This window comes from Cervus elaphus, chromosome 19, assembly GCF_910594005.1.
Source record: "Cervus elaphus chromosome 19, mCerEla1.1, whole genome shotgun sequence".
Taxonomy (NCBI): domain Eukaryota; kingdom Metazoa; phylum Chordata; class Mammalia; order Artiodactyla; family Cervidae; genus Cervus; species Cervus elaphus.
Genome location: NC_057833.1, coordinates 51,128,194 through 51,140,704, shown reverse-complemented (window position 1 = coordinate 51,140,704; position 12,511 = coordinate 51,128,194). Strand labels below are relative to the sequence as shown.

The window sequence follows — 12,511 nt, the reverse complement described above, 5'->3', positions numbered from 1 at the left end:
GCAGTTTTTAGTGAGATTAACTTTATTTCAGAATGATTTTTTTGTGTGTTTACAATTATTTCCTTAAAAAAAAAAAACTTGAGCTGTGTTCAACAGCTGAATCTTACTAAGATTTTGCAGGAAACCAAAAGGTTAAGTGTCTTCATGTGAGCATGTGCCAAGTCGTTTCAGTCGTATCTGACTTTTTGTGATGCTATATACCGTAGCCCACCAAGCTCCTCTGTCCATGGGATTCTCCAGGCAAGAATACTGGAGTGGGTTGCCATGCCCACCTCCAGGGGATCTTCCCTACCCAGGCATCAAACCCAAGTCTCTTATGTCTCCTGCATTGGCAGGCGGCCTTTTTACCACTAGCGCCACCTGGGAAGCCCATGTCTTCATAACCAATCCTAAAGTTAACACCTTTTTCTCCTGTTTTCACAGGGATGGTGCATTTCATACTGAATATAACCGAGCTGTGACATTTAAGGTAAATTTCCCTGCCTTGTTCTCAGCAGAGGAGGAAGGGCAGAGTGCACAAATGCCCTTCCGAATGATCTGAGGGAGTCTCATCTCTAGAGCATAGGTCAGCAGAATGCCTGGAGAAGTTTGTAGCTGTGAAACCAGTGGGGATGACCTGCCACTTTGTAGACGGTTTGTGACTCTGTCGGTGAGAGAGACATCTGACATCACTCTGTCCAGTGAGACGTCCGACATCATGCCCTCCTCTGTAGAGGCCAGAGTCTCCCTTCACTGTAGTCCAGAGCCCTCCTTCACCTCTACAGTCATGTCCCGGGGGGCTGCCCACAGGCCTGAGGGGGCCAGTGGTGCCCAGGTTAACACAGTGTGCAGGACCTGGGCAGGGCAGCAGCTTGGTCCGGATGAGATGCCCACATCACTGAGATGTTCTTGGCTACAAATCCGATTCAAAAAGAGATAGAAAAGCATCAGTGAAAATAAGGATGGAGATCCTCTGACCTGCAGGTGCTGTCCTGTATCACCTGGCAGCTCTCCTGGCCCCAAGTCCTTCCACTGCCCTTGGATTCTCCTCCTTCATGTTCCTTTCCTCAGATCAGTCTTCTGCCTCTGGTCCAGGCTGCAGCCCCTGCCCTGGCTAGGGCCATGTATTCCTTCTGTCGCAGCATATGTTGAATCCACCCTCTCTGATTCTCCTGCTTAGACTGCATTAGACCCTGGGCTCCTCTCTCTTTGTCTCTCTCTCTTTCCATCTGTTTCCTTTGATTCTTTTCTGTCTGTCCATCTATTTGTGTGGCTGTCTGTGCCCTTCTCCCTCTGCCTCTCTCCCCCTACCTCCCTGGTCATTTCTTGTTTATCCACTAACTCTTGTTTTAAGTTGCCACAGCTTTTACCTAATACAGACTCAGCCTGATTACTCATCATCTTAACACCCACTTAGACACTTAGAGAAAATTCTACCAACTAGAGTTGCTTAACCCCTCTTATTTTGTGTTAAGATGTCAGCTGAAGTGGTAACACGTGCTCCTCAGATGTGGGAGCTGGGTGGTGTGGGGGTGTTGCTGATAGAGGCGGCGGGGCTTTTTGTTTTGTGTCTGGAGGTTGTGTTCAGTGTATATTTAGCTGGCCCTCTGAGGAGTCTGTCCTGGGCTTGTGGAGCAGGGAATAGCAGCTTCTCAGAACTGCAGTGGCAGGAGAGACACCCAGGTAGGTGGTCTGGACCTGCCTGGGTTGGGGAGGCTGAGTCCTGGCTTCTGTCCACCTTCTCACAAAGACCAGGTGTATGGGATCTGCTCGCTCCCATCCTGCCTGTGATCTTTGCATCAAGGAGCTGGAGAAGCGGCCAAGCATGGTACAGGGTCAGGGTCTTAGGTGGGGAGAGGGCATCCTTGGTCCCAGGGTCCCCGAAGACCATGGGACCATCAAGGACTGGGGAGGAGTCCCTGGGGATCTCTAGTGTAGGGGGGTGCGATGGTGGAGCTCTCATGACTGCCCGACAGCTCCTGCTTCTCAGGGGGAGCAGCCGTGAATGAAGCCCTCCTTGGTCTCAGGTCAGTTTTCCCTTCAGGGTTTCTCCTGAGCTTCTGTCTCTGCAAAGATGAAGGAGTCCCCCAGCAGGGTGGGTGCATAGTCTGGCTGTTGTTACTGTCCCCTTGTACGGTTCAGAAGGAGCCTTGACACTGAGGCAGGGGTGGGGGTTCTAGCCCTTTAACTCAGCTGGTCCTGGCATAGACCAGGACTTCTACCCCCCACCCCCCTCCAGGGCAGTAGTTCCTACCTACTTTGAGTTCCTGTCCTACTGAGAATCTCCTGGAAGCTGTGGACCTTATCGCTAGACACTGTGTGCATACATACATTGGAGGGAGTGTTTTCCCATGAGTCTTGGGCTGCACAGACTGTTGAGGTCCACTGTGCACCCTAAGTTGATAGCATCTGCACCAAGCTTTCTGGAACAGCAGGTGGGTGGGCTCTCATAAGCATCTTAATCACATGGCTCGTGGGCGTGCCCTGTGGCTGTGGGTGAGTGTGGCGTTCAGGGTAGCCCTGCTGGCCTCACTGGCTGCTATCGTCACAGTGAAGCTTTGATAAGGTGCTGAGAGAAGGCTGATCCGCCTCTGCCTGGTAGGAACAGCCATCTTCTCTTGCCAGCAGGCGTTTCATAGCTCTGTTTGGACAGACAGGGACCACTATCTGAATGAAATTCTACGAAGTCCTGGCTGTCTCCCACTCTCCCATAGAGCTCTTTCCAAAAAGGAATTTCTAAGAAATAGCAAGCCTCCCAGGTCCTCTGTGTGTGACTGGTGGGGGGCTGGATGCACAGCCTCACTCAGGGTTTTTCCATCCTCACCACAGACCTCCCTCCCTCCCCAGCACACACGTGGCACACCCAGCTCATCATCTGCTCACAGGAGCATGCTCAAAGCTGGCAGATGTAATGGAATCTTGCATCCAGTTGCAGAACACTGAGGGCTCGTCTGATGACAAGGAGGCCACCTCTCCAGGGTTGGAGGGATAGAGGCTTGGCTGGTTTCTGGTACCCAGTCCTGGCTCTCGCAGGCTTTGAGCGGCATTTCTGAGATGACTGTTTGAAAGCGAAAGGAATGCGGCTTCTGTTGTGTGGCTGGTGGGGAGGGGAGCGGATGGACGTGTCTCCCCCACCCCACCCCCCGCCCACATTCCTGCTCCTGTGTGTCCTGCCCGAGGGGAGCAGAGAGCTGAGTCAGTTGTCCACAAGACAAAGGCTAGTTAAGCCCTTTATCCTGAAGGTAGGACTGTCTTTGTCTAGAAAAGTGTCTCTAAGGAGAGAAGTCCAGCAACCAGGAGGCCACAGTTATGAGCACCCTGCCCTGGGGGGCTTCCCACCTGCGTCCCAGAGAGTATGATCAGGATTTAATGCACTCCCAAACCAGTTTAGATCATGAAATACGAAGCAGTTTACCAGCAGGCGTGATTAACTGGCTTATGCCATGGACAGTTTTAATGGCTGTGTGAATGTGTAAGTATCTTACATAGCACAGGACTGGAGACCTTTATTCAAACTGATCAGGGAGACTTTTTGGAAGAGATGAGATTTATCAGAAGCATGTGCCTCTGTTTTGAATAAGCCAGCTAGTTGTCTCGAAGTTCCTCTCTCTTGTCCCTGAAGAAGCATTGTAGGTGTCGGTGGGCCAGCGTTAGGTGTCATGTGGGGTGCATTTGTAGGGCTCTTAGCAGTGCTGTCAGTGGGTGATGGCATGGCACACCCCAGTCGTTTGCCCATAGGCTGTGTGCATCCAGTTTCAGGCACTTTAGTCTCCAGGTAGGGGATGGGGCAGGTTCCTGATCCCCTTACCACCTCTTTTCCTGGCTAAAATGAGTTTTCCCTTCTCTCTCCTTTTCCTCAGTCCATAGTGGCCTTTCTGAAGGATCCCAAAGGGCCCCCACTGTGGGAGGAAGATCCTGGAGCCAAAGATGTTGTCCACATTGACAATGAAAAGGTAATTTTTCCATATCAATTCTGATGGACTTTGGAAGCTTCCCCCCAACCAGGGTCCCCCAGGAGAGATGACTGAGAAACTGAGAAATAGGAATATTATGGAACCTCCAAGGGATCCCTGGGCCAGGCCTTAACATTTGGTTTCCCTTCCGAGCTCCGAGATGGAAACAACAGGAGATTAGCTGCCTGGGACTTCTTCTGTTCTCCACTGTCTTATATAATGTATTTTAACATGTGTACATTTTCCTTATAGGGACATTTAAATGTTTCCTTCTCATTATGTAATGTGGTTGTTGCCTTTGTGTTTTTTGGTATTATTTCTAAGGTGGATTTTGTGTTTGCTTTTTTTCTTGTTGTTGTTTAAAAATTTCTGAGAGGTTTAGGTTGGATTTTCAGACTTGAGTCAGGTCTTCACAATTCTGAGTCACTGTGTTAATTTTGAACAAGTTCAGTTTCTGGGTTTGGCTGGGGTGGGGGGTAGAAGGGTGGTTCTGAAGTATAGTTTGCATGCAACCCTGAACCTCTTCCTTTTGAAGCCTGCCCGACATGACCTAAAGGTGCCTCTTTGTCCATGGATGCCTGTGTTTTTATCGTGTGCACACATGACCTAAAGGTGCCTCTTTGTCCATGGATGCCTGTGTTTTTATCGTGTGCACACATGACCTAAAGGTGCCTCTTTGTCCGTGGGTGCCTATGCTTTTATCCTGTGCACACATGACCTAAAGGTGCCTCTTTGTCCATGGGTGCCTGTGTTTTTATCATGTGCACACATGACCTAGAGGTGCCTCTTTGTCCATCGTACCTATGCTTTTATCCTGGTCACACATGACTTAAAGGTGCCTCTTTGTCCGCGGGTACCTATGTTTTTATCATGTGCGCATGTGTACCTTACTTGGTTGACTGTGCCTTCCTATTGGGATGGGCAAGAACTTCTTTGTCACATTTCAAATGGCCTGTGCAGCAAGCAGTGCTTTTTTGTAGATGGAGGGAGAACATTCGTTTTATCTTGAGAAGATAAAACGTACCTTTTATCTTCCTCTGACTCCCTTCCCTTTTCATTTAAAATCATTGACTCTTGATGCTTGTTATTAGCTCAGAAGAAAATGATGCCATTTATACTTTCTGGAGGAGGGATCATGTGTGATCATCATGAGATAACCAAGTGGGCCTTTCAGATGAAGGGTGTTTCACATTAAGGCGCTGGGCATCAACATTTTTGGGATAGAAAGTGCTGATGTCATCAGCTGGAAGAGGGAGGAGGAGGGGAGGAGGGGCCAGTGTCCAGAGGTGGTGGCACCTGTGCCCATAGCCATGAAAAGACAGACAGCCTAAACCGATGGTTTCTCCCGGGTGGATTTTATGATAATACGTGTTTTTAAAGCCTCTCAGACAAGCAATTGCCTGCTGCCTCCTTCCCCCAAGATGTTCATGTCCTGAAACTCCTAAAATTGCTCTTCTATAACTAGAAATATTAAGCAGAAATATCTTTTCCATGCCTGTAGGCAGTCCTTTTGTTATACTGTGTACTATTTTCTCTCATGTAGAAATATTAACTGCTTTTGTGCTAATAAAATTCACACATAAAATAACCGAAGTTCCAAATTCAAGTTTGAATTGCCGATTTCTGTTTGTAAACTTAAGAGTTCCACACTTATTTGAAGGTAGTTAAGCATCTTTGATGGTCAAGGCTATGGTTTTTCCAGTGGTCATGTATGGATGTGAGAGTTGGACTGTGAAGAAAGCTGAGCGCCAAAAAATTGATGCTTTTGAACTGTGGTGTTGGAGAAGACTCTTGAGAGCCCCTTGGACTGCAAGGAGATCCAACCAGTCCATCCTAAAGGAGACCAGTCCTGGGTGTTCATTGGAAAGATTGATGTTGAAGCTGAAACTCCAGTACTTTGGCCACCTCATGCGAAGAGTTGACTCATTGGAAAAGACCCTGATGCTGGGAGGGATTGGGGGCGGGAGGAGAATGGGATGACAGAGGATGGATGGCATCACCGACTCGATGGGCATGAGTTTGAGTAAACTCTGGGAGTTTGTGATGGACAGGGAGGCCTGGCGTGCTGCAGTTCATGGGGTCGCAAAGAGTCGGACACGACTGAGCGACTGAACTGAAGCATCTTTGAATGTAATATGATATTTGTTACTGTTCAGGATATGAAACCAAATTGCTGCAGGCTCAGGAAAACCTTTTCTTCTCAGATCTTTTTAACAATTTTAGCTCTGGGGATTCAGAAGATCATTTTCAAAGCATCCTCCACTCCTAGTCAGGGTCAAAGATCTTGGTTACTGATTTTCTTCAAATGGGTGCCCCTACCCTCTAGATACATAAATAAGAGTGAACATTTTCAGAATTGATTATGTAATGTTTTAAATTCTCACAAAATATTTTAATCTATTTTCTCTTACTGAAAAATTATAAATAATATACGTTCATTGTTGAAAATTTAGAAAATACAGCTTAAGCGTAAAAGAAAAAAAAAACCACCCCATCCCTGCCCATTGAGAGGTACTCACTGCCAGTATTTTCTGTAGCCTTCAGGCTTTCAGTGTAATGCACACATAAACAATGTTACTCACACAAGTGTCATTACATTTTATATGCTGTTTTGTCACTTGCTTTCCCCCCTTACTTAATGTGACATGCGCATCTTATTGTGACATTAAATATTTCTCTCCATCGTTTTTAATGATGCAATAGTATTCTATTGTGCAGGATGTACCATCATCTATTTACCTAATGCCTTGTTGCTGCCAGGAAGCCTGCATTTTGAAATTTCCTCTTATTTTCTTTATTATTTGAGAGAGAAAAACCTCTAATTTTCTTCCATGGAAACTGGTTAGAGGAGCTTATTTTAATCAAAATGTGCTCTGTCATGGTGCTACTCCGCAGTCCTTGATAGATTTGCTTTTTCCCGAACATCATTGACTCTGGTTGGAAGAAAAGTCTCCTGCCCTGCTTTGCACTGAAGTCTCTCCATTAGCATTGTTGTGAGCATTTGTCTTTTTACATTTATTATGTTCATTTAACAAATGATTATATATTGCCTGATAACGAGCCAGGCGCCGTTCTAAGGGTTTTACAAATACAAATGATCCACTTAGCGTGTAGCCTCCTGGGGATGGGTGCGTCTCATCCTAATGCTCCTGTGTGCACTGTGGTCTTCTGGGCCCTGGATGGTTGGTGGCATGACAGGGCTGGGCTGGGGAAGGTTCATGAGGGTGGGTGAGCCTGGGTTGTGTGATGAGCAGATCTCCGCCTGGCCAAGTTGGGCCTCCATGAAAACAAGCACCCACCATAGCAGAGCCATAGATCACAGAACAAGAGACAGCCTCGTGGGGCCCAGTCAGCGCCTTGCAGTCTCTTCATTGTTCGGTGGGAGCTGCAAGTAAGGCTGGTAACCTGGTCCCGACTACCTCGTCCTGCCAGGTAGCCTTGGGAAAGCCATTTGTCCCCTTGGGCCCTCAGTTTCCCCATCTGTAACATGTGAGGTAGCTAGAATAGATGGTCTCTGAGGGCCTTTCAGCCCCGACTTGCTAGGACTCTGTACTGCACTCCATCCCCCAAGGCAGACCGTGGGATTTCAGAAGTGCTCGCTGCACTCCACCACCAGGGGTCCCCAGGGTTGTCACCCCTGTTCTGTGCTGTCTCTAACCTGCGATGTTCTGTGTACCTCAGGACTTCCGTCGGCTCCTGAAGAAGGAAGAGAAGCCGATCCTAATGATGTTTTATGCTCCATGTGAGTACCTTTCTTGTCTGCACTCAGATCAGACTCTGGGCGGGGCCCCTGTGGATGTGAGGGGGATGGAAAACTAGCCCCGGGCTTCCCTTTGGAACGCCTAGGCCTGCCTGGTCGCAGTGCTCACCCCATCTCTCTGCCTTGCACGTCTTTTCTTTGTCTGTGCCTTTCGTCTGACTCTGCCCCTCCATCCACACCAGTTTTTCTCTCACTGGCATTGGTATCCTCTGTCCCCTTCCCCCGGCATCTGCTCCAGGTACCTCCGCCTTCCCTGCCCTCTGCCTCCTGCGGCCTGAAGCCCTTGGCTGGCAGCTGTGCACGGTGGAGCCGTGCCTCGGCCCTGGTGTGCACTCTGTGGTTACCGCTGCCGACCATCCTGAGCCTGGCCGGCCTCTGGGCAGCCACACATCCAGCTGGGAGGGCTGAGGGATCAGGACCAGGGAGGAAGGGCCCGCTATTGGGTTTCAGTCTCTATATGAGGCTAGAGGTTGTGAGAACAGCAGAAGGATCACTGAGATGGTGACCAGAAGACTTGGGTTCTAATTCCAACTGTGTCATCACTGCGCTAGGTGACCTTGGTCAAGTCCTCACCACTCTGTGCCTCATTTTCCATTTCTGAAAGGGCAGAAAAGGACTGGATCTGAGCTATGGCTTTCAAACTTTTTGACTGTATTTGTAGTATTAAGCATATTTTACACTGTAGCCCTGTACGCTGTAAGTATATAAACTATATGTGTAAGCTGCAAAGTTTCACTAAACCAGACTTACCCTTCCCTACTGCTTGCTATCCACTCTACCAAATGTGGAAGACCTGATATTTTCTTTTTTATTGTTTTTTATTGGTTTTTCCTACTACTTCATAACCCTCTAATAAAGGGTCAGCAAATCATGGCCTGTGGGCTGGCTGCCTTTTCTGTAGATTAATTTTTGTTGGAGCACAGCCAGATCTCTTCATGTGGCTCTTCACAGCATGTTGTCTATGGCTGCCTTCAAGCTGCAGCTATGGAATGGAGCAGTTGTCCTCCAAGCCACAGATACTCCCCCATCTGGGCCACCTCTGAAGTCTGACTTGTCCCTACCCATGGATTGAAAAGCAAAGACCTAAAGGCCTGAGCAGGAGAGGTGTGTGTGATGGGAGGTGGGTGTATCTAGACGTATCTGTGGCTTAATTGGGTGGCACAGGGTTCTATTTAATTTTTTTTTAAACTACAACAGGAAGTGAGATATATATATATGTGTATATATATATAGTGTGTGTGTGTATATATATATATATTTGAAAATTATTTTAATTGGAGGATAATTACTTTACAATACTGTGGTGGTTTTTGCCATACATCAGTATGAATCGGCCATAGGTATACTTGTGTCCCCTCCATCCTGAACCCCCTCCCACCTCCCTCCCTACCCTATCTCCTGTTTACTCTTAAAAGCCTTCTTCCAATCCCTCTCCAGAGGAGTTCTCCCACCAAAAGGCCCCTCCTGTCTCAGCCCTGGTGAGCACACCTCCCCGGGCTGAATGCCTTTCTGTAAGGTTCTGTGGCTCTGCCTGATTTGGGCCTATGGTTGACCCCTATGACAACAGCCTCTCCCTCTAGTCTTTGTTGATTGCTAGGCGACCCCTACCCAGCCCCCAACCTCACCCTAGGACTGTGCCTGCCAGTGGAAAGTGGCCCTGGAGTCCCACTTCCTGTTAGATCTGGCTCTGCCCAGGTGGCCTGCACTTTAATCGCTGGTCATTTTCTCTATTAACGTTCACTGGTTGGTGTCACCCCTTTTTGTTTCTCCTTGTGTGCATGCGTGCTAAGTCGCTTCACTCATATCTAATCCTTTGTGACTGTATGGACTGTAGCCCGCCAGGCTCCTCTGTCCATGGGATTCACCAGGCAAGAATACTGGAGTGGGTTGCCATTACCTACTCTAGGGAATCTTCTCGACCCAGGGATCAAACCCAGGTCTCTTAGGTCTCCTGCATTGACAGGCAGGTTCTTTACCACTAGCGCCACCTGGGAAGCCCTTTGTTTCTCCGTGAAAGTAAAAGTCGCTCAGTCTTGTCTGACTCTTTGCGACCCCATGATCTGACCATGGAATTCTCCAGGCTAGAATACTGGAGTGGGTAGCCTTTCCCTTCTCCAGGGGATCTTCCCAACCCAGAGTTTGAACCCAGGTCTCCCGCATTTTGGGTGGATTCTTTACCAGCTGAGCCACAAGGGAAACCCAAGAATACTGGAGTGGGTAGCCTATCCCTTCTCCAGTGGATCTTCCTGACCCAGGAATTGAACTGGGGTCTCCTCCATTGCAGGCAGATTCTTTACCAACTGAGCTATGAGGCCTGCCCAACTGTGAATTGTTTCAGGAATTATCCTGCTCGCACAATTCCTGAGGATGGGCCTCCTTTGGTTTATCTTAGAACGCTTCCGGTCTCAGCACATTCTCTAAATGAGACTAAAACAGTGACATCAGTATACAGTCCATGTCATGAGGCGGGTTCACGGTACAACCGGGCCGGCTTTAGTGTAATGATCTAGGTAGTCACAGAGAGAGGTCCCCTGGCAATGTGCACCTAAGTGCGTGCGCCATCCTCCCGCCCCACAGCACCTCCCCAGGCTGTCTAGCGGGGCGACCATCCTTATCACAGGAAGCAGAGCTATGAGCAGATTATCTTCCTAGAGTAGAAAGCTAGGACAGAAGAAGCTAGGTTCCTTGTAGGTGTTACGGAATGATTAGTAGTGAGGAAGGGAGGAAACTCAGAGCTGTTTACACTTGTTAGGGTCGGATTGGATGGCTTTCTGGTTCCCAGGTACCCGCAGATTGTGTGGGTTCTGTTGTGCTCTTATTATACTGATCCTGTCAAGCCTTCATGGCCCTATAATTCAGCTTATTCCTGGGAGTCGCCAAATCCTTCACTGGGAAGTCCTTTAGGACTCTCTTTCTTTGATCACGACTAGGGTGAATGAACCTAGAGCCAGTGGGAACTTTTAGTTGTGACAAGAAATCTGGGTCCCCAGGACCTACTGAAATTATTCAGTAAATGTTTGTTGACTGAACTGATGGAAAAATGAATGGGTTGGTGCTCTAAGCTTTGGGGTTTGAGAGTGGTCATTAGTCTTCTCTCTTTCCCTGCCTCCCAGTTAAATCAGCTGAAAGGTAAACTCAAATAGGGACCACAATATCTGCTCTATTTCTGGTAAAGTTCAAGTGGCAGCTGACCTGGCCCAGAGCTTCCTGTTACTGTTCCATTGCCTCTCCCCTACCCATAACCTCTTCACCTGATACTGCTGATTTCCACCCTGGGGACAGCTGGCCAACTTACCATTCGTTTAGGGGTCACGGGGGATAATGTGATTTGAGGTCATAGACAGGCAGAGCTGGGGGGGAGAGGCCACAGCTCTGAGGACAGGCAGTAAGTTCCAGACTGCAGAATGTGCCCTAGTGGGTGTCTGACTCCTCCATCTCATCAAGTCACTGGCTAAAGAGAGGGTGAAGGGCTCAAGTGTGCCCCCATCATCCTCCCTCTTGAGGAGTCGAGTGACATCCCTGTTCAAGGTGGAAGTGCCTCCCCACCATGAACTGAGAGGCGGGCTCTCGGGCCCTGTGTTGGCAGAGCCTCCCCTCCTGGTCCTCAGCCTGAGGGCAGGTGCTGCCTCTTCCTTACAGATGGGGAGGCTGAGCTCAGACTGCTTTCACGATAGCCCTGGGTCACCCAGCAGCAGTCCAGGGGAGATGCAGACCTGGGGCTCACCCTCCCCGGAGCCGAGCTCCCTCCTCTGCTGCGTGACCGCCCATCCCTACCATGTACATCTGCCTGGTGGAGCTTGGACATCCCAGGGAGCTGGCACTGCCTCCTTGGTTTCTGTTCTCCCCCCTGAATCCCCACAGTGGGAACACAGCCCCCTGACAGGTGTCACATGCCTCCCTTCCCAGTGCTGATGGGGACCACGCTGTGGTGGCAGCTGCTGGGGAGAGGGGCCGCTTGTCCTCTGCAGGCAGACACTAAGGGGCCACGCTGCAGGCTGACCTCGTTGCAGCTACCATGTCCCCCTGAGTCTGAGCCTGAACTAATGGCATAAACTTGAGCCCAGGCTTATTAATGTGTTGGCATGTATGTGTTTCTGTCTGTCTGCTGGGCAGGAACGTCCCAGAGGGGCTGTGGGCATTTTGAGAGTTTCACGTCAGGGTACCCTGCATTGCGTCTTGTCTGGTAGATGCAGTGCTGGGGAGATTTGAGTGGTCCCCGGGGAGTTCTGAGCTGTTCACGGTCTCCAGTGTTTGTATCTGGCCCAGTGGGAGAGTGCTCCTGTCTGAGCCACGTTGCTCTGCCCATGGCCTGTTGAGGCCTTAGCTAAATGTAGATCCGAGCTTGTCAGCCTGCTGCTGCATGGCCCTGTCCCCACTGTGCTGTCGAGCTGACGTCCAGACTGACATGGGCTTCCAGGCAGCTTTGGTGTCTGTGGCCTTCAGAAGCATCTCAGAGCCTGTTTTGCAGCAGAGCAGCTGTCAGGAAGAGTAACACTTTGTGTGTTAGAATTCCTCCTGTCTGAGGAAACTGGGACTCATGTTCTGTGGGGTCAGTGCCTGTGTGCGGCTTGTTTTCCTTGAAGGGAAGGGGCAGGTTTAAATCAGAGGCTCTCTGAGGTAGTACTGGGTGTTGGGGGCTTCACCACCCAGGAGAGGAGTGTGACCGTAGTGGACCAGAGAGGGTAGAGCCAGAGACATCACAGAGAATGAACGCCAGTGTCAGTGCTGGAAGGGGCCTGAGGCCGTCTGGTCCAAGCCCCCTCATTTGCTGGGAGGAGCAGTAGAGAGGAGGTGACCTGTCAGGGTCACTGGGCAGGTC

General features: G+C 49.5%; 1 protein-coding gene across 1 annotated transcript in view; it reads left to right on the top strand.

The window, feature by feature from the left end:
* PDIA5 (protein disulfide isomerase family A member 5) overlaps positions 1-12,511 on the top strand; it is a 91,867-nt gene that overhangs the window by 31,741 nt on the left and 47,615 nt on the right. Inside the window, exons 5-7 of the mRNA XM_043874205.1 lie at positions 424-469; positions 3,840-3,932; positions 7,614-7,674. Coding sequence (XP_043730140.1) covers positions 424-469; positions 3,840-3,932; positions 7,614-7,674 — 200 coding nt within the window. The remainder of the gene's footprint in view (positions 1-423; positions 470-3,839; positions 3,933-7,613; positions 7,675-12,511) is intronic.